This window comes from Nansenia antarctica (genome assembly GCF_963989245.1).
Source record: "Nansenia antarctica genome assembly, chromosome: 3".
In the NCBI taxonomy this organism is placed as follows: Eukaryota; Metazoa; Chordata; class Actinopteri; order Argentiniformes; family Microstomatidae; genus Nansenia; species Nansenia antarctica.
In genome coordinates, this window is record NC_137688.1 from 19,872,887 (window position 1) to 19,891,813 (window position 18,927).

General features: G+C 42.1%; 3 protein-coding genes across 3 annotated transcripts in view; 2 read left to right on the forward strand and 1 right to left on the reverse strand.

Annotated features, from left to right (window-relative positions):
• Positions 1-499: 499 nt before the first annotated feature.
• On the forward strand, positions 500-5,970 carry zdhhc15b (zDHHC palmitoyltransferase 15b). The gene is made up of 12 exons (XM_080526661.1): positions 500-638; positions 1,054-1,080; positions 1,234-1,328; positions 1,498-1,618; positions 2,353-2,422; positions 2,816-2,848; positions 2,999-3,119; positions 3,706-3,838; positions 4,066-4,192; positions 4,338-4,453; positions 5,583-5,641; positions 5,840-5,970. Exons 1-11 carry the CDS (start codon positions 521-523, stop codon positions 5,627-5,629), a joined length of 1,008 nt encoding a protein of 335 aa, XP_080382787.1. The 5' UTR covers positions 500-520; the 3' UTR covers positions 5,630-5,641; positions 5,840-5,970.
• Positions 5,971-8,045: 2,075 nt separating this feature from the next.
• Positions 8,046-10,983, reverse strand: LOC308153503 (uracil phosphoribosyltransferase homolog). Its single transcript, XM_080526662.1, has 8 exons — positions 10,740-10,983; positions 10,364-10,548; positions 10,239-10,281; positions 10,070-10,139; positions 9,914-9,976; positions 9,024-9,185; positions 8,327-8,425; positions 8,046-8,167 (listed from the first exon to the last, which is right to left on the reverse strand). Exons 2-8 carry the CDS (start codon positions 10,528-10,530, stop codon positions 8,061-8,063), a joined length of 711 nt encoding a protein of 236 aa, XP_080382788.1. The 5' UTR covers positions 10,531-10,548; positions 10,740-10,983; the 3' UTR covers positions 8,046-8,060.
• Positions 10,984-11,292: 309 nt separating this feature from the next.
• abcb7 (ATP-binding cassette, sub-family B (MDR/TAP), member 7) overlaps positions 11,293-18,927 on the forward strand; it is a gene marked incomplete at its 5' end in the record, with an annotated part of 28,279 nt that continues 20,644 nt past the window's right edge. The window contains 5 exons of the mRNA XM_080526658.1: positions 11,293-11,445; positions 12,601-12,678; positions 12,908-12,985; positions 14,437-14,556; positions 16,927-17,059. Coding sequence (XP_080382784.1) covers positions 11,293-11,445; positions 12,601-12,678; positions 12,908-12,985; positions 14,437-14,556; positions 16,927-17,059 — 562 coding nt within the window. The remainder of the gene's footprint in view (positions 11,446-12,600; positions 12,679-12,907; positions 12,986-14,436; positions 14,557-16,926; positions 17,060-18,927) is intronic.

Consider the following 18,927-nt stretch of genomic DNA (forward strand, 5'->3'; position numbering starts at 1 on the left):
TTAATCTCCAACCAAGGCCACTTAACACATTCTTCCCATGTCTTGCAGTTTAAATGGCTCCTCTGAAGTCAATATTGGCTAGATGTTATGCATTGGCTACATTCTAAATGTTCGCCTTAACTGGCCTTTAATGTTTGCCTACAGAGATAGGAAATGTTAGGATATTTATAGCTTAGCATAGAGTACAGCACATTGTTTTATTTGTATAGTATAGTATAGTGGATAGTGTATAGCCTTTATTTATGTAAACCAGCTCTTTTTCCTTTCTTGTTTTTAGTATTTTTTTCCTAGCACCAGGGGAGCCCCCCCTCCCAAATTTCGTTGTATGGTACCTATACTATATCAATGACAATAAAGACCATTCATTCATTCATTCATTCATTCATACACACCTTTTGGATGGATCAGACATCTTTTTTATTCAGTCCTTTTAATCGATCCCAGAGGTGTATAGATAACTTTCAGAACTGGTAATCGAGTGCAGAGAAGATGATTGCCTAGCAGGGGCTAGCAGTTGAACATGGCTCTCTCCAGGGGCCTGAGATGCTGTACGAGGGTCTTCTCCTGGATACCTGTCATCATAATCACCGCAGTGGTGCTGTGGTCATATTATGCCTACGTGTTTGAGCTATGTTTATGTAAGTGTTGGAGAGAAATATCCGTATTCAATGTTGTTTCCGTGATGATGGCTTAGAAAGCCCTTTAAATTTAGCGAGCTAGCTTGCTAACCAGGAAGTATTTTTTTTACGGGATGTAACCTATATTTAGCTACAAAAAATAGCAGTATAAAATATTGTCCCCGTAAAATTCTTACGAATAATACTCATCACTATCTATCTAAAACAGTATCTACGTATCTATCTATATCTATCTGTCAAGCATCTATCAGGCTAGCTAGCTGGCTACAGTGAGTTGAGATGGATGAATACTGTAACGAATTGGTTCGCTTTAGCAAGCAGGTAACGATGAGAATCAGCGAAGGATGCATTTGCATAGAAAATAAAATGTAATCTCTTTTTATATCAACTGATTTACCATGTGCATGCTTTACAGTTACAATCAGCAACACACTGGAGAAGGGTGAGTTCTCAAGTCCTTCATGTACCCTGTGTTTTATCCTGTGTCTTGCATGTCTTTTGGTGCACACCAATATTTTTGACTGCATAACTAGAGGTTAAGAAATCTGTCATCTTATAAATAGTCAAAGTAAGTGAGTAATGTGTCTGTCTGCAGTGGCCTACCTGTTGGTATTCCATGTTTGCTTTGTGATGTTTACCTGGACCTACTGGAAATCTATCTTCACTCCACCTTCTTACCCTTGCAAGAAGGTAAGAAGAAAGTAGCCATTTGAAATTGTAGGTTAAGTCCTTCTAAATGCAACGTTCTGTGCCGTGTTGTGAACAATAACCTTAGAAGGCATCATAAGGCACTGAATGATCAACCTCAATGGCTTATCATTCAATCTCTTATGGTGATCATGTCTACTTGTTGGTCCAGTTTCAGCTGTCCTACTCAGACAAAGAGAGATATGAAATGGAGGAGAGGCCAGATGCACAGAAACAGATCCTGGTGGAGATCGCTAAGAAACTGCCCATCTTTACAAGAGCAACATCTGGAGGTGAGGTGACTGATTGATTTCAACCTTTACCAAAGATCCCCAACTGTAACTGTCCTTTACTGAAGCTAGACGATACATTATTAGGGGCCATTCATATTATCTTATCATAACTGATAAATCCCCGTTTATGCTATTATCTATCTGGCCCTGCTAGATGACATGCGATACTTCTCCTACACTGCAAAAAGTAGCTACATCTAAGTAAGATTTTTTGTTTGTTTTGTTTTTGAGAGCTGACTTTTTGCAGTGTACAGAGCTGCAAAACTGAGAGCCAGTCAGATGGAAAGGCAGGCACCATCTCCGTTCTAAATCCCTTTATTGACTTGCTGCAAAGTCTGCCATTTAACATTTACATTCCGAAATGATGGCTCTCTCCCACACTCTTAGCAACCTAGCAACCCTCACTTCATCATCCTGCACCTAATCCTCCTTTGCTGAAAACTAAGAGGCGAGTGTAATTAGCTTTTGTGTTTGTTGAAGTGCGTGCGTGAGCCGTTTGTTTGTGTGTGTGTGTGTGCGCGTGCGCACGTGCGCATGTGCGCATATCTTGTGTGTGTGTGTGTCTGGTGTGCGCACGTGCATAATAGATCCCCAGCCGTGTAAACAGCCAATATATCTCTTTCATAAGGGCTGATAGCTAAGCTCAGACTAAGTTCTCAGTGGCAGGAAGTTAGTGAAGGGGAAGTACAGGATCATATGGCTGCTCTGGCAGCTGAACCTCTTCTTGTCTCCAGCTATCAGGTTCTGTGACCGCTGCCAGGTGCTGAAGCCGGACCGCTGTCACCACTGCTCCGTCTGTGAAACGTAAGTCTCCTCCCCCTCCTCTAACCCATTCATGTGGAGAGGGACACAGGGAAGAGGATCTTTGTTGGCTTGAAACATTTGTGATAATTGGAAGGTGTTGGCGAGCAGTTAGACAATCTGTTTGAAAGGAGATCCTAATGACGTTCAATCAGAGCAGCGGCGTTGTTACCTGAAGAAAAAAGAAAACAGGTAGACAGGCTTGGATTCATGTTTAATTTAGTATTCCTTGATTATATTGACAAATATTTGAAATCCAGAAATGTTTGTTCTCATATGAGTGGTTTTCTGTCAAGAGAATATTTTAAACAAGTACTTTGACCTTTTCCAATATAGAATTTCTCATTTTCTATTGCTTACTTAAAACCTGGTTGTCATGTCCCGTGTCTGTTGCAGGTGTGTCCTGAAGATGGATCACCATTGTCCCTGGTGGGTGGCTGGCTACTGTTCTGTTGTATAACCTCAACCAACACTAGCGCATGGCATCTCTCAGGGCAGCTGTTGATAGGATATCACTATTTATTATCGGTCTGTTGAGTTGAAAGTGTTACTGAAACCCGACTTTTATTGTCTTCTTAGGGTGAACAACTGCGTCGGTTTTGCCAACTACAAGTTCTTCCTGCTCTTCTTGTCTTACTCCATGGTCTACTGTGTCTTCATCGCCGCGTCAGTCTTTCGGTTCTTCATCAAGTTCTGGGTGGTGAGTGAAACGAGAGAGAAAGTAAAGATATTATGCACATCCAGTTCATCGGTATAGAAGAACGTATCATAGAAATGTCTGCGTCTCTGCTATGCTGCCATGGTGATTTTTCTTTTTTCTCATTTAAAGTTTTTATTGGTTCAGTTAGACTTCAAGGACATTACACACAGTACACACTTTTAACACATATCAGACATGAACAAATGAAAAATCAAGGTAAAGATAAAAAAAACTTGAGGTTACAGAGGAGGTAGAGGCAACAATATTGTTAGAATAAAGAAGTATTCAGGTTATGCTGTTTACAGGCTATGTAGCTTGCACTGTCTGTCTCTGGAGTCTGGGAAATATAGGCAATTTGACTGTCCTTTTTCTTTGGGGAGTGAAACTAACCTCTGTCCTCGATCATGCTGCTCACCCAGTCTTGTGACGAACTCATGATGGCACGTTATTGACTGACTCAAGATTGACTCCCCGAGGGTGATCCTCCTGTGTTGTGAACGGGTGCAGCTTCTGCATTTCACTGTGTTTTCATTAGGCCTCTTATCTCGTGTCACCTCCTCTCCTGTTTCTCATGTTCCCTCCACAGGGAGAGCTGCCCAATGGGCCGGCTAAGTTCCATGTCCTCTTCCTCATGTTCGTGGCCATCATGTTCTTCGTCAGTCTCATGTTCCTCTTTGGTTACCACTGCTGGCTGGTGGCCAAGAACAGGTCCACTTTGGGTAAGGCCACTTGGTTTTCACTCATTCCCCCGTAGTCTCTGCGGTGTGGTAGACTGTTGACTAAATAGAGGATGAAGACTCAGTGAGTCAATCCATTTAGTGCAATACAAAGAGCCCGTCTTAGAATCAGGGTGTACATTTGTATTTTTCTATCAAAGAAAAAGTATTACCCGGTATTTATACCTGTACATTTACCCTGTACCTGTTTCATCTCTCCTCTCCTTCAGAGGCTTTTTCAGCTCCTTTCTTTCCCAGTGGTCAAGACAGAAACGGCTTTAACGTGGGCATCCGCAGGAACCTGCAGCAGGTGTTCGGAGAGGACAGGAAGCTCTGGTTTATTCCTGTCTTCACGGGGTGAGTGTGTTCAAGGAGACAACACCAGCCGTATGCATGGGCCTAGTTACTACAGTAACTTGACTTGATGGAAAGGATGAGGATCAGAGTCCTGGCTTTCAGAGCTAACTCCATCCTCTCTGTATTTGTCCTATGTGGTTTTCAGCCAAGGAGATGGCCACTATTTCCCCTTGAAGAGCCTGAATGAGTCCCGGAACCCCCTTCTGGCCAATGAAGGGAAGTGGGATGAGGACGAGGAGGGGTCAGAAGAGGGGAGCTTGGGTGAGTGGAACTTGAGAACCTTAGGTCACCTCAGAGGTGTCAGTGACCGGAGTGGTGGTGTTGTGTTACGCAGAGTTAAGAACAAAAACAATACAGCAACAGCACTGTTACATGTACTGATCTAAAGATAACACCACATGTGTTCACGCCACAGCAAAATGCAAAACATACTATGTATGAGTAGAAACCTTAAATTGGTGATGAGCATTCTTGCTGGGTTGTATAGTGGTTAAATATCATGGTCTTCTACTACCATCTGGTGGACACATTGCAGGACTCCAATGTGTTCATCCGGTATTAAGTAAGTAAGTAGCCTTGAGAACCGATGGGCCTAATGGCCCACAGGGCAGGAGCCAATCTCCTGTTTCCGTAGCGTGAGGCAGCTTGATATACAGCTTGAAGTACACCTCCTGGACATGACGCTGGTATTCATCCGGTATATCATCTGGTATTAAAGGAGACCTATTATGCTCTTTTAACACAAGTTAATGTAGGTCTCTGGGGTCCCCAAAACATGTAATTGAGGTGTTTTGGCGGGAAATACCACTCCGATTTTAATCTAAAGGCATTCCAGCATGCCTCTAAACAGCTCTGTTTCAGCCCTCTTCTGGATGGGCTGTTTCTCCGTTTCACAGGGAATCATCAGCGGTTCGCTCTGTGGCAGAGCAGCGAAACAACACAGAGTTCCTGGGGGAATACAATGAAAAACTAAATATCCCAGTGTTCCCCACAAAACAAGAAATCCAAAACCATTTGAATGGTAACGATCTGACCTTGCGTTCGAATGTACGGTGGGGGAAATGCTCAACACAGCGCCCGATGAGACCTAACTCTACGTAGGCGGGGGGCAGCCACTCTGAGTGGCTTGTTGAAACGCATGTTTTCCGAAATAGGCAGCCTACAAAAAACTAACCGAATTGCTTTATTTCAGTTTCTGTCTTTGTAGGGTCACCAGAGACCCAAATGTATAGTACACAATATGTGTGTATAATACAAAAGCACTGAAAAGGTGATTTCCATGATGGGACCTTTAAATTGTCTGAACAGAATCATCCCCCAAAAAAGGCAGTTTAACCGTCACTATTTTATCAACTTGCTGATAGTGTAATTACATACTTTATTGTTTCAGCCGGTGACGGGGATCCTTCTGTTACCATAGAGATGGAGGATGAGTAGGACACTGATCACGTGAGTTATATCTGACAATCTATGAGCCTCAAAGAAAATACCTTTCATGTGATTTTAAGATGCTAGAGCATAAGTCTTCCCGTTGACTGAATCATACCAAAGGTGCCTTACATTTACTTTTATCTGTACTCTGTCACAAAGAGCTCGGTGTATTATCATACAACATTCTTGTTCTCTTTTGTTCTCTGTACAACTTAGGGCCACCTTCGTAAGCTCCCTATACAGACTTTTTTACAGTACATGTGGAGTTGTAGTAATCCCACCGTACCATGAGGCAGATGCATTCCCAATCCTGTGAAGTTTCACAACTCGAGATGGAGCCAAACGTGTGGAAGAAGCCTGGGGTTGTTATTTTTATCTTGATCAATGGTTGAATATAATTTGTGTATTATTTAAGTTAATCATCATCAAGAAACACATCATCGTGGACAATCAACAGCATCACCCTTCTGCATGGACACTAAACTCATCTACGGCATCACCCGGGTTGGCAAAGTGTTAACTCTGTTTCTCACACTGTGTCCTCTGACTAGACGATTGTTAAAACCTGTAGGAAAGTCTGCATCTAATTCTACGGTCTCTCTCTCTCTCTCTCTCTATCTTTTCTTTGTGTTCTGATGATGCGTCCTGAGTTTGCAGTTCACATACAGACCTTGGGGTTCATCCTGAGCACAGGGGCTCCAAACTTAACATAACACCCTCAAAGCCCTGGAGGCATCCTGGAGTGTTGAGAGATTTGGCTCAGCCGCAACATTTGGTGTCCTTGAGACACCGACACTGCACATTAGAATGATTACACAGGTGACAGTTAGTGTCACTGTCGATGTTTCTTGGTTTTTATGACGTACTGTATTGTGCATCTGCGGTACGTATTACGTGTATTCATTCCTTTTATTGTAAAGATGAAGTTATTAGAAAGTAGCTCAAGGAACTACTGAGGTATTTGGAGATGGCTCCTTTCCACTGGTTGGTAGAGGTCGTCCAATTGCTACTGTGATATTGTGTTTTAATTTTTTCTACCTGTGTAAACTGAACATTTTGTAGACGGTCTTCATTTGAAATGAAAAAGAAAACATGTCTTGTGTTACACTGGCAGACTCAAGGGCATGTCAGCATGTGATGACTATATTGCCTTGCCTATTGTTCCTTTGTAAAAAAATAAAAAAAATAAAAAATAATAATATATATTATATATATTAATCGATCCATCTACTCTGTACAGGACAAGTTACTGATAAAGCTATTTCCAGACCTGGTAGAAATAGTTTTCCTTTTTAATGATGTAGGAAGGAGGGCGTGATTTGGCTTTCCAGGTACACTGGGTTTGCACTTTTTTTTTTGTCGAATTGAAGAAGAGAAAAAAAAAGACAACTATTTTCTCTCGGGTCTGTCTATTTCATATCATCGTCTATTTATTAAATTATCCCTTAATAAATATTATTTTACAATCTTATGTGTGGAGTTGTGAGAATGGCAGTGGCAGGGGTCTGATTGTCTACCCTATGCTTGGATGAGACAGAGTTTCTACCATACTTACACTTGAAGTGCACTCTGGACAAAGGGTAGGGAATCAGGCCCCAACCTCAGTGTTTGAAGGCATGTGTGAAGAGATGAAGGATGTCATGGATGTTGAGTGTGCCATGTGATGTTATGTGTCTTTGTATTTATTGTTATATACTGTACTTCCACAGTGGAATATTTTTTTGTGTGGGTCATGAGTTCACTGATGTGTCCCGTTAAATCAAGTGATTATGTTGTTAATTATTTAAATGAAATTTGACTCCGAGCTTCTTTTTGGACATTTACTTTTTATTTTAGGGGGTGAAAACAAACAGGAGTACTTTGCATTAGTAATGAACACAATCATTCCCTAAGTTATTTCCCTGAGTCAGACACATGGCTGAAGAATCTCCCTTCTGAATATACAGTATCTTGATCTTTAAAAAATAAACTCTGATACAGCTTGGCATGGTGTCTTATCTATCAGCACAAGTGATCTGGAAGCAAATCCTTCACAGTTTCATCAGTATGACACAATGTCAAATCTATTGGTTTCTAGCTTGCGTATGTATTACAAGTATAGAGTTGTGGGCTCATGTACCCAAAACGGTGTGAAAAGGGATTTTGCATAAGCCTGCAAATTACAGTATTTACCTTTTCAATACATTCAGTTTCTGTGGGTAAATTGGTGAACAGCAAAGTCTAAGACAATTATAGTAAACAGGATTTTCAGACTGCATATTTTCTACCTAGGAACCTAAGGGGATCAGAGGGGGTTTATGGCACAAATGGAAAGGTGTACTGAAGAGGCTACTTTCAAAACATTTCAGTGAAGATAGAATACACACTGATAGAACACACACTGATAGAGTACATGTGTTTCTCATACCACAGTGTGTCTCTTTGGTACTGTAGCAGGTTAGTCTGTACCAAAGTACTTCTTCCCGAAGTGTGTCGGGGCCACTGGGTGTACCTCCGTGGTCAGGATGGTGATGTCTGGGAACTGCTGGATGATAGACTTGGCTCCTGGCACGGTATAAAAGTCATCACACGTTGTGTTATAGTAATTTTGATATAAGATGTCCAACAGTAGGCTGTTGATATTGATGGAGTGACAGGATTGTAGTGGCAGGGATGGGAAGAGAAGAATGATAGAGAGGGAATAGGAGTGGAGGAGTGACATACCATGAGGGGTGGAGAACAGGCTGAGGAGAATAATGTGTCTGGGCTGAAGGCTATGTTCTATTAGCACCTTTAATGCCTCAATCACAGTGTTTCCTGTACCTGCAAAGACACACACAATACATTATTTCAGGTTTGACAAAAAAATATTCTCCCACAATGGCTGTGCAATATTCACCAACAGAGCAATCAGCAAGTCAAAGTTGACACCTCAACTATCCATCACTTTGTCTGTTACTTGTTATCATGTTGGCATGACAAAAAAAAAGTCTTCTACATGGCTTCATCACTGGGGAACATTGTATTGCAGTCACATCACAACAGGGGGAAGCTGTGACCATTACTGCACTATTTCTGGAGTCCTTCATTATGCTATTCAGCAGCTTGCTGGCTATCAGGCAGGCACTGTATAATTTCCCCCAGAGAGCTGTAATTATCAGCAGAGGGTGAATGGGCCTGAAGATGTAGAAATGTGGAGCAGGCAGAAAAGGTCAACCTAAAGGGAATTTCAAAAACGCCTTGCTGTTTTCAAAATGAAAAGAAAATGTACTGGACATTTACATTTACATGACTGCAGGTTCTGTGTTGTCTTAAGTCAATGCAAATATGTTAATAAAAAAAGCTCTTGGTCAAGACAGGGCAGTGTTTGAAGTACATTAGTTGGAACGAGGGATTGGGTACATGAGTGGAACCTACTCACTCAGAATAGGGCACATGAGCAGTACTTTTCTCCTGTAGATATCTGGGGGGAACTTGGCGTAGTAGACTTTGGCTTTCTGGGTCTCCTCATCACTCTGGATGAGGATCTTGCCAATGCATATTGACTGACAGCAGTCCCTCAGACCCTGCTCCATAGCCTCACCTGCAGGGGAGAGATTGGTGCTATGTCTCTCAATATCCTAACATGGCTTATTTCTGTGAATGAAATGGTTAAGGCAAATTCTCATTCGGGATCCACTACCTTGGTAGCCTATACCTGTTCTAGTTTTTAAGATCAGTGGAAAGGAGAGGAGACAGCCACTTTAGCCTTTTGAGATGTATCCAGAGGACACACTCTCAGTACACGTCATTGTACTTACCAGTGACCAATTACCGGTAGTCTGGAATTGAGGATTTTTGTCATTAATTCTATTAAATATATTTTTGCTTAAGTTTTGACTGTATGGTTCATGATATAATGTAAATGTTAATTTCTAATCTTATTAGACCACACAGTTAAGGCCAACAAGTCTTTGCAAAATAAGCTTTTGCTCATGGGAGTAGGGAGGTGTGCCCGTCTGTCAAATCAGGTAAAAAAATATGTAGTTTTAGAACTACAGTAGCAGCTGATTTAAAAAAAAAAAAAATATCCTGAAGCATCTGTTTAAAATGACGATACCTCTGGTAGGGTGAAAAAATACAATGTCTTATAAGAGGAGCGGGATACGGAACACACTGTAGGGACAGTGGGACACACAGCTATGGTGACACCTGTCTGTGGGGCATAATGATGCTTTGCTCTCATTCTGAATTTAAGTTTGCAGCAGAGTGAGAGGAAAGTAAATTCAGTGGAGTGTGATCGGACAGGGGCTTGACCGTCTTTTGACTTACCACTTCTCATAATGCTCACTCCACAGTTGCCTCTCTTGAATTTGACACCCTCATACTTGTGCCCTGGGGGGGGAGGGGGGAATAAAGCAGAAGCTGTCAAACATGGTGTTGCTGGCCTGGAATATAAAGTAATCTCTATAAAAGGGTGTGACTTACCTGTTGGCGTGGTTACGGTGGACTCTGAGTAGGGGAGTTGATTGAGTCCCTCCTCAACTACCAGTCTGATCTTTGGTAGGGAACCAAACAGACAGAAAAACACTGTTATTATAGCTCAGTTACACTGTTATTATAGACTTTTGATTTAGAATAAATGTTATAATCTTACCAATCGGTCAGCAGAGAACACAAAATCCCCTCTGCTAGTTGTCCTACAAAAAAAAAAAATAATAAGATTATATCAAGTGAATAAAACCAAGAGGATGTTCAGAAACATGATGACTATGCACTCACTTGTCTCTGATTAGGGTCTGTAATTCACGTATCTGGTCATTTAATGCGATCAATTTCAGTTGAGGTCCCAGACCATCTTGGTTGAGCCAGTTCACACACTGATGTCTGACATCATGATTCTCTTCAGGAATTCGCGACCACCGGGAGGCTGCTTGCAAACCGGACATGCTTCACTACAGGGGGCTCTTGAATGAATGAATGAATGAATGAATGGTCTTTATTGTCATTAATACAGTACAGGTACCATACAACGACATTTAGGAGGGGGGGCTCCCCTGGTGCTAGGAAAAAAATACTAAAAATACTAAAAACAAGGTCAGTGACAGTGACATTCATTTGCTGATTGTGGCAAGGCTTTTTATTGTAGCCTACTCACATCAGCAGTCTGAGAAGAGTTCCTTCCTTGGCCAGCCAGGGAGACCTACAGCAAGGGAAATCCAGCAACACGTGTTCCCTTTCCCATGATTTGACACTGACAGCAATGACTGTCAAAACACGGACAGGTTGCTAACTAAGTATGTGGCTGGCAAATAAGGAACACATATTTACAAATCTTATGTATATATATTAGCTTTCAATATTGTTTATATTAGCTTTCTAAACGAAGACTTGACATGAGACAGTGCCGTGTCACTGGTTTCCCCCAACAAGTGACAGGAAATACCGCTTTGTGATTAACTCACAAAAACTCTCACCGAATAGTTAACATGTCATCAGTCACAAGAAGATCACTTGTGATTGCTAAATTAAGATGACGTTTTCTATATTGCTGGCGTTCATATTAAGAGATATATGAATATGATATTATTAGTTAATGGTCAAATATTATTTTATAAATCTATACTATTATGTGACAGGGGGGCAGGAGGAGCAAAGTTCGTTGTTATCGGAAATGACGGAGATTGTCCGAACACGCCTTCCTCCACAACATGGCGCCGGCGTTGTTGGTACCGCTGAAGTGTGGATTCCACTTTCAAAGACGAAGATTAGCTCTTTTACTTCAACAGACAAGTTCGTATCATGTATGGAGTCAAGGTGACAAACCCAACAGCAGACAACGTAAACAGAAAACGACATATTTGGTAAGTTGCGCAGGGAGGTTGAAGGAGGACATTGTGTTTGAGCTGAGATGGTCAGTGGTCACACAGTCAGTGACACACACACAACAAGCAAGGGCAGTTCAACAACGTCATGTTAAACCTGTCTAGCCAGCTAGCTAACTAGTGTGCTAGTATATTATACTCTATATATAATACTATAGTAAGCTAGTTTAGCTTCAGTTCGCTAGCGAGTAACCGTGTTGCAATGTGGCTCATTCTTGCAGTAGTCAAGTGGTGTAACACCAGGCAGCGTCACCGACCCAGGCTAGCTGGCTGATTCCTGCTCCTCGCATCGCTTATTGACTAAAGATGCTTATGACATGTGTCACTAACAGACGAACGTAGCCACGTTAAAAACTCTGCTGGCTAGTTAACTCTGGTTACTTTTGTCATACGTTGTTTGCTTATTATAACTTGAAAGTTGGCGCAGTCAGTTAGCTGTGTGTGTGTGGGCCCCTTCCAGTCACGTGTTTAGAAATGTCATCGAATGCGTGTCACAACATGTCCCTGTGTGGGAGATAAGGCTGGGGTGATCATCCCACCCTGGTGACCATTTCGTGACGTTAGAATTATAAGGTTCTATCTCCATTTTTGGTCAAAATTTTTACATAATCTGATCCATTAGGTGTTTATTAATGCCTGTGTGGTGTTATTTTTAAAATGTTGACATTTTTGAGTTAGTAATTCATAAAATACAAAGGTGCCATCTCACCAAACATAATGGAATGTAAAAACTTTGACGCTCAATATCTCTGAACTGCCCTAAACGGAGATAGAACCTTATAATTCTAAGCTCACGATTTGCCTACATTATATAACAATCAGTAGCACTGTTCACAACGGGTCGTATGAAATGTGTAACTGTGGTGGTTTGCAAACTAACTGCAATCATGAATTGTACGTTAAGTTCTTGATTCACAACAGTCACCCTATTATCTGTAGCTTTAGTGAATTTAGCCGATTATAGCTACTGCCTCTATCATTAATTTAGTGACCTTAAACTGACACTAAATGTAATTGTATTGCAACCTTTTAACCCCTCTGCCAATGGGGCATTTGGCAAGAATAAATGAGTAACTGATGTAGGCCTACAAATGTTTGTTGAAACAGCCTAAGAGCCTTTCTTGTATTTTTCAGTTGAGTCCAAACCTGAGAACAGCAACATGGACAGTCAACAGAGGCGAAAACAGTCGACGGATACTGGAAGCGGCCAAAGTGTGTTTGTTTCTGTTCATGGAGCTCATGTCATTCATTATATCAGAGACATTCAGCCTGAATATGAACGTTTAGAATCATGTTCTTTGGTATGAGCTTTTACAGTGAAGTAACCATCACACAATTATTTGTTTTATTTATAATGTATAAGGTCAAAACCCAATGCTAATGTGAAATAAGGGGTGTGTGTCCACAACATATGTGTTTCTTTTGGCATGTTTGCTTACAGCATTTACAGGTGATGGACAAGCGAACATGTTGGCACGGAAACGCAGGTGGGCGGCTAAATGCAGATCCCAAAAATGTGGTAAGACCAACACAATATAACTCCTAATATTATATGAATATGCATCCAATATGTCTACATGTCTTAACGTATGTTTTCTTAGCTTATTGATCTACAGAGATAAATTCGCTGATAAATTCTATAACATTACATTCAATTGTTCAGGGATAGTGCCACATTTGCCATTGACCTTCACTATCTAGCTAACTGCAATTGTTGTTGATTTTCCCTGCCAGCACTGCCTCAGTTATTGCCAGATCATATGTGATTAAATGCAGGTGTTTCACTTTAATTTGTCTTGTCCTGATGCCATGCAGCAGCTTTGTAGTGTTGTGGCACCATATTGAGTGGATTTGGGGAATTACTGCAAGTTCCTAAACCCATAGATGGTCCCTGCAGCAGGTGGCTGACAGCTAGGTAAACAGCCATGTTGGCACCAGTGGGCTTCCTCTCAGCTGGGATGACAGCCCAGACGTCTCCTGGGAGAGCTGTAGGGTCAGACAGAACCCCCAGGTCCACCTGGAGACTGGGCTGGTGTTGCCTCTCCCCTGGGGCTTCCGCTGACATCTGTGACCCGATGGGAAAGGGAAAAATATAGCTACGTTAAATATTTGGGCAACTGATGCACGGAAATGTCACCTTTCTATAAACCAAACCTTAGTTATTGTTGTTATAAAGAACAGGACCCATACAGCAGGCTACAGAACAGCTTCTTTCACAGAGCTATCACTGTGATAATCAACCCCCCCCCCCCCTCCACACACACACACACATCCCTGGATAATGTGATCACTCTTTAAACTTCACTGCTGATGTTTACAATGGTACCTTTGCACACACTGTATATTGCACATCATGCCTCTTTGATATAGCTTTTTTTTAATACACCTGCACATTACATACTGTACATAAGATACCAAACTGTATAGGCTACCGTAACTCTACATAGCTCATAACTGTATATATTGTACCTCTAAACTAAACTGATGGTTACAATACTACCTTTGCACATACTGTATATTGCACATTGAACATGCCTCTTAGATATAGCTTATTTTATACATCTGCACATTACTTACTGTACATAAGCTACCACACTGTATAAGCTACCGTAACTGTACATAGCTCATGTATAAACTACCGTACCGTACCTATCACTATCATTGTCATGTTTTTAAAATCCTGTTCACTACTTCCACTTCTGGTTAAATGCTAAACTGCATTTTGTTGTATAGTATTTGTACACTGCAAATCTAATTCCACAATTCTTTTTTATTTGTCAACAGTCTGTGAAGTTGACCTTTTTGAAGACTATAAATGCAACCGTCCCATACCTTGTAAAGAGAGACGGAGGGCGGTTTATTTAGTTTGACGTCCTCTGCCTGTAATGACATGTAAAAGGGACATGGTTTTGTTCTGTCACACCACTGTCGTCTAAAAGGGGATTGTCTGTCTGTCTGTTGTGGTAACAGCTGAAGGAGGTGGATTCGACCGTGATCCTGTCTGCGATGCTGTCCTACGTGTGGCCCAAAGACAGGCCAGACCTGCGGGCTCGCGTGGCCATCGCCCTGGGTCTGCTGGCTGGAGCCAAGGTAGGCCGAGAGCACACACACCGCCACACGGATATTCTTAAAATAAATTAAGGTTATTTTGTGAGTTGGCCAGTCCCACTAATATTTGTCATTTTATTGGATAGAGACAGTGAAGACAGACAGGAAAGTAAGAAGAGGGCAGGGCATGGGCTATATTCGAACCAATGCTGATATGGGCATATGTGTGCATTGTAGACACATTGGGCTAGACCACTGGACCACCCCAGGCCATTACACTCGTATTGTCATGGGATTTCTCCTTCCTCTGCTACTCGATTGATGATGACGATAATGTTGATGGTGTTGGTAGTCCCCCAAGAGGAGGACATTGGGGTGAATTTCGATTTCAGTACTTGTTTCTCCTTAAAAGTAGTTTGAATCTGCTGGTTAAAATGAAAGGAATAATGAGGTGATGTATTTTAAGCCTCACTCAATCAGTTTCCTCTGTTTGTTCTCTCTTTGATGATGCCCTCCAATTTACACCCAGAAAAACTCCCACAGCTCCCAAATAATCATATCCTGCTCCCACTCAGCATGGCTCCCTCGTGCCACACACACACACACACACACACACACACACACACACACACACACACACACACACACACACACACACACACACACACACACTTAGAGTAAGAGTTCTGCGTACTGCAGTACACAGTTATTATATTACCCTGTTATTCCTGAGTGAAAGCACATTACAGTACTGTGTCAAGTACAAGCTCATACAATTCACACCAAAGAACAACAATAATTCAGCCAATACAGTTCTTGTACGCAACTATTGTAATAAAACGAAAAAGAATTATTTTGTGCTCTTTCAGTATACTGCTTCTAAATCCTCCTATAGGTCTGAAATACAATGTGTCATGGATTAGTGTTCAGGCTTGATTCAGTATGTTTATCAGACTGTCATCCATGTGGCCTGAGGGCCATCTCAACCTCAGGGCCCTATCTCTCTGTCTCTCTCTCTCTCTCTATTACACAGGCTATCTCCAGGTACAGATGGACAAAGAGAGATGATCTCAAGTGTTATAATTGGGGGAAATCGGGCACATCCTTCTTATCGTGTTTAAGCAGTAGCACCAGGGGCATGTTTTGTTTTTGGGTGATCTCCTTGAGGACTTGTAATGTCAGGGCCGCCACTACGCGTCACGCGAAACTACCCGAAACTGCCTAAAGATCATTGTAATAATCATAATGATGAATTATTTAAATGTGATTCAAGGCGAAGCACAACTACAATAGGCACCATTAGCCCATTATTAGACCACCATTAGTGCAATGCTCCAATTACCCCCCCCCCCCCCCCAACAAATGTTCTATGCTTAGGGAGGGCCCCCAAATAGCCAAGAGTGGTCCTGTGTAAAGTAATTGTTTGGTCTGTTGTCTTGTTTGCAAACTGATTCTTATTAGTTTCCTTTCGAGTAGTATTGCAGTGTGCCAACATGTTAAATCAATGAGAGAACCCAATAAATGGAACCACGAGTGTGCTTCTGAAAGCTTTGGGCTTTATTGTAATTCTGTTGTGTGACATAATTTGTGTGTGTGTGTGTGTGTGTGTACACGCACAAGAGTCTTCACTGCATTGCTTTTGTAGCTTAATAGAAACATAAGAAAGAAGAAGAAATATTAGCGTGCACAGGATTTCCACATTTTTTTAAATGTATTTTTTTATAGTAATATGATGCATCAGAGTTGGACAAAATAAATCCCTGATTTTTTTAGGTTTAGGCTAAGGGTTAAACTGAAATGGAGTCCAAATGAAAAGGTTTGTGTGTGTGCTGTTCTGCTGTACGCTCTGGCTGTTCTAATGTGCTGTGGTCCTCCTAGCCCGAGTCACACAGCTGTCCTTGTGCTTTTAATTAGGCCTAATAACCATCTCAATTCCATTAGCAGGATGCGTCAGCCACCTCACCAGCCCGCAGCACACGCACACACACACACACACACACACCCCCCTAATGCACCCGACTACACAGGATACTGCTACACAACATCATGCGACACAACATACCTCATCGAGAGAACACACACACACACACACAGCCTTAATGCACCTATATATACGCACAGCACTAGGATATACCACCATAGAGTAGACAAAAAGCTCACCCTTAGTGCACTTAGTCAGACAACACACCAGGAAAGACCCCATAGAGTTGTAAGGAACACTCTACCTAATGCATCCACACAACACTGCACAACAGGGCTGCAGCCAACTGGAGTACTCAGATTCAATGTTTAAAACTCCTCTCTTTTTCCCTCTATCTGCCCCCTCCCCCTCCCCCCTCTCGTCTTCCTCCCTCTCATTCTCTTGCTCCCTCTGTCTCCCTCTGCCCTCATCCCTCTTTTTCTCCTCCCTAGATGACGAATGTGATGGTGCCCTTCATGTTTAAGTATGCGGTGGACGAACTCAACCAGATGTCGGGACACATGTTGAACCTGAGTGACGCGCCAAGCACCGTGGCTACCATGGCAACGGCGGTGCTGATTGGCTGTAAGTCCCAGACCCGTGTTCCGTTGGCAGGTGCAGGGGCTCATCAGGGGCAATGTGGGACTGCGTTTTATCTACCGGCTGACCTTTCTCTCAACACATTTATATCAATGCCAATCCTCAACCTCTGCTTCTCTTTTTTTGTTTGTTATTTACATCATGTCTTACGTGTCAGAGTTAACTTCTGTTGATCCAGATGGTCGCCGAATGTTGTGATGCCTTACAAGTACTGTATGTATTTTCTCTTAGACATACCAACCTGGAGACATACTGTATGTAAAGCAGAAATACAGTATGTGTGGTCCAGAAATCATTTTCCAACAGAAAATAGTTTTTCGAAGGAGAACATTTTTTGTACAATTTCTGTCTTGAGTAACACGTCCAATGAACCTGTGATCCGTCCCTGTGAGCCTTAGTTTACCCCTCCAGGAAAGAGGTCAAGGGTCGTGCTCTGTGTGATTGTGAAGTCCCTTGGTCCTGATTACAGCACCTCCCTTTTGACACGGGTGAAAAATAAACCCAATAAAAACCGGAAAAACCCGGCGCAACCCCTCCGCTCCAGTCCACTCTGGCCGTGAGTGAAACCCACTCTGATGTACTGTACATTATACCCCCGTAGCCACTTATTTGAATGAGTCCACTTAGGTCCTGCTCACTAATGCTGCCGTCAGGAGTAATTGGGGGAAATAGAATAGAACTTCAGCAGGGCTCGACATTAAGGCTTGTCCGGGACAAGTACATTTTATGTTCGGACAAGTGGACTTCCTCCTGCACTTGTCCGATGGACAAGTCAAAACAAAGAGAAGAATAAATGAATCAATATGTATTAATATCCGGAGAAAAAAAATTACTCCTTCAGTTGTTCGATCGGAAAAGTAATAGATGTATTAACGAGCTATGCCGCACCTCATTCTCGCTGCCTATGAGGCGCGGTGTAGCTTGTCTGAGAAATTCTAATGCTATTGCGTGCGCTTGGCCGTTATTAACCCCACTGCCCGCGAAAGTGACAACCTTCTTGAACGCGAACTTGGCTTGTGGAAATTTTAAGAAACGTTCTCTGGCGTGCACATAGATCCACAGTAATTGTTGGAAATGGAATGGAATGTATTACTGGCTTGTAGTGTTTTAGTAGACAGACAGACAGACACACGCACGCGCGCGCTGTCATATTTTGAAGTAACTTGAGCTCTCGGACAAGTAAAAGATAAATTCACTTGTCCGAAGAACAAGTACCTGAAAAAGCTTAATGTCAAGCCCTGTTCAGAATGTTTTTTTTTAAAATTTCATTTAGAATGAAAAGAAATATGTTTTTCTATTTGTAATGCATCACAGACAAGGACAAGAGAGTGAGTGTAATTCAGCTGAAAGGAGGGGTATTCAGTGTTCATCCTGCTATGTCAGATGTGGACACATTGTTCATTAGATTAACATTTCCATTTAGCTCCAAATTTCCAGGCCATAAAAGACTTAACAGACGTGAGGCTATTATTACCCAGCCTTGGATTCTGCAGTCAGTCGTGTCCTCACAGGTACTAAATGAACACTGATTCCGTTTCCAACCACTGCCTATTTTGTTAATTCATTGTCATAATACGAGTCATCTTGCTTGTTGTTGACATCTCAAAAAGCTCAAGGCTTTGGCTAGGTGTGATTGGAGAGAAATTAGTTTGCGGTGGTGACTAATTTGTGTCGTCTCTGACAGGAGTTGTTGTTGTTGAGTGATGGTTAGCTGCTCATTAAGCTGCGAAATGTCAAACCGGTTAAGAAGAGGCGAAACGGGAAAGGAAATGGAAATAGTAGCCCTTGTTGCTATAGTTAGGTGCAGCCACGGTCATGCAGCCTACTACAGCTATCCACTCGTCAGATCTGTG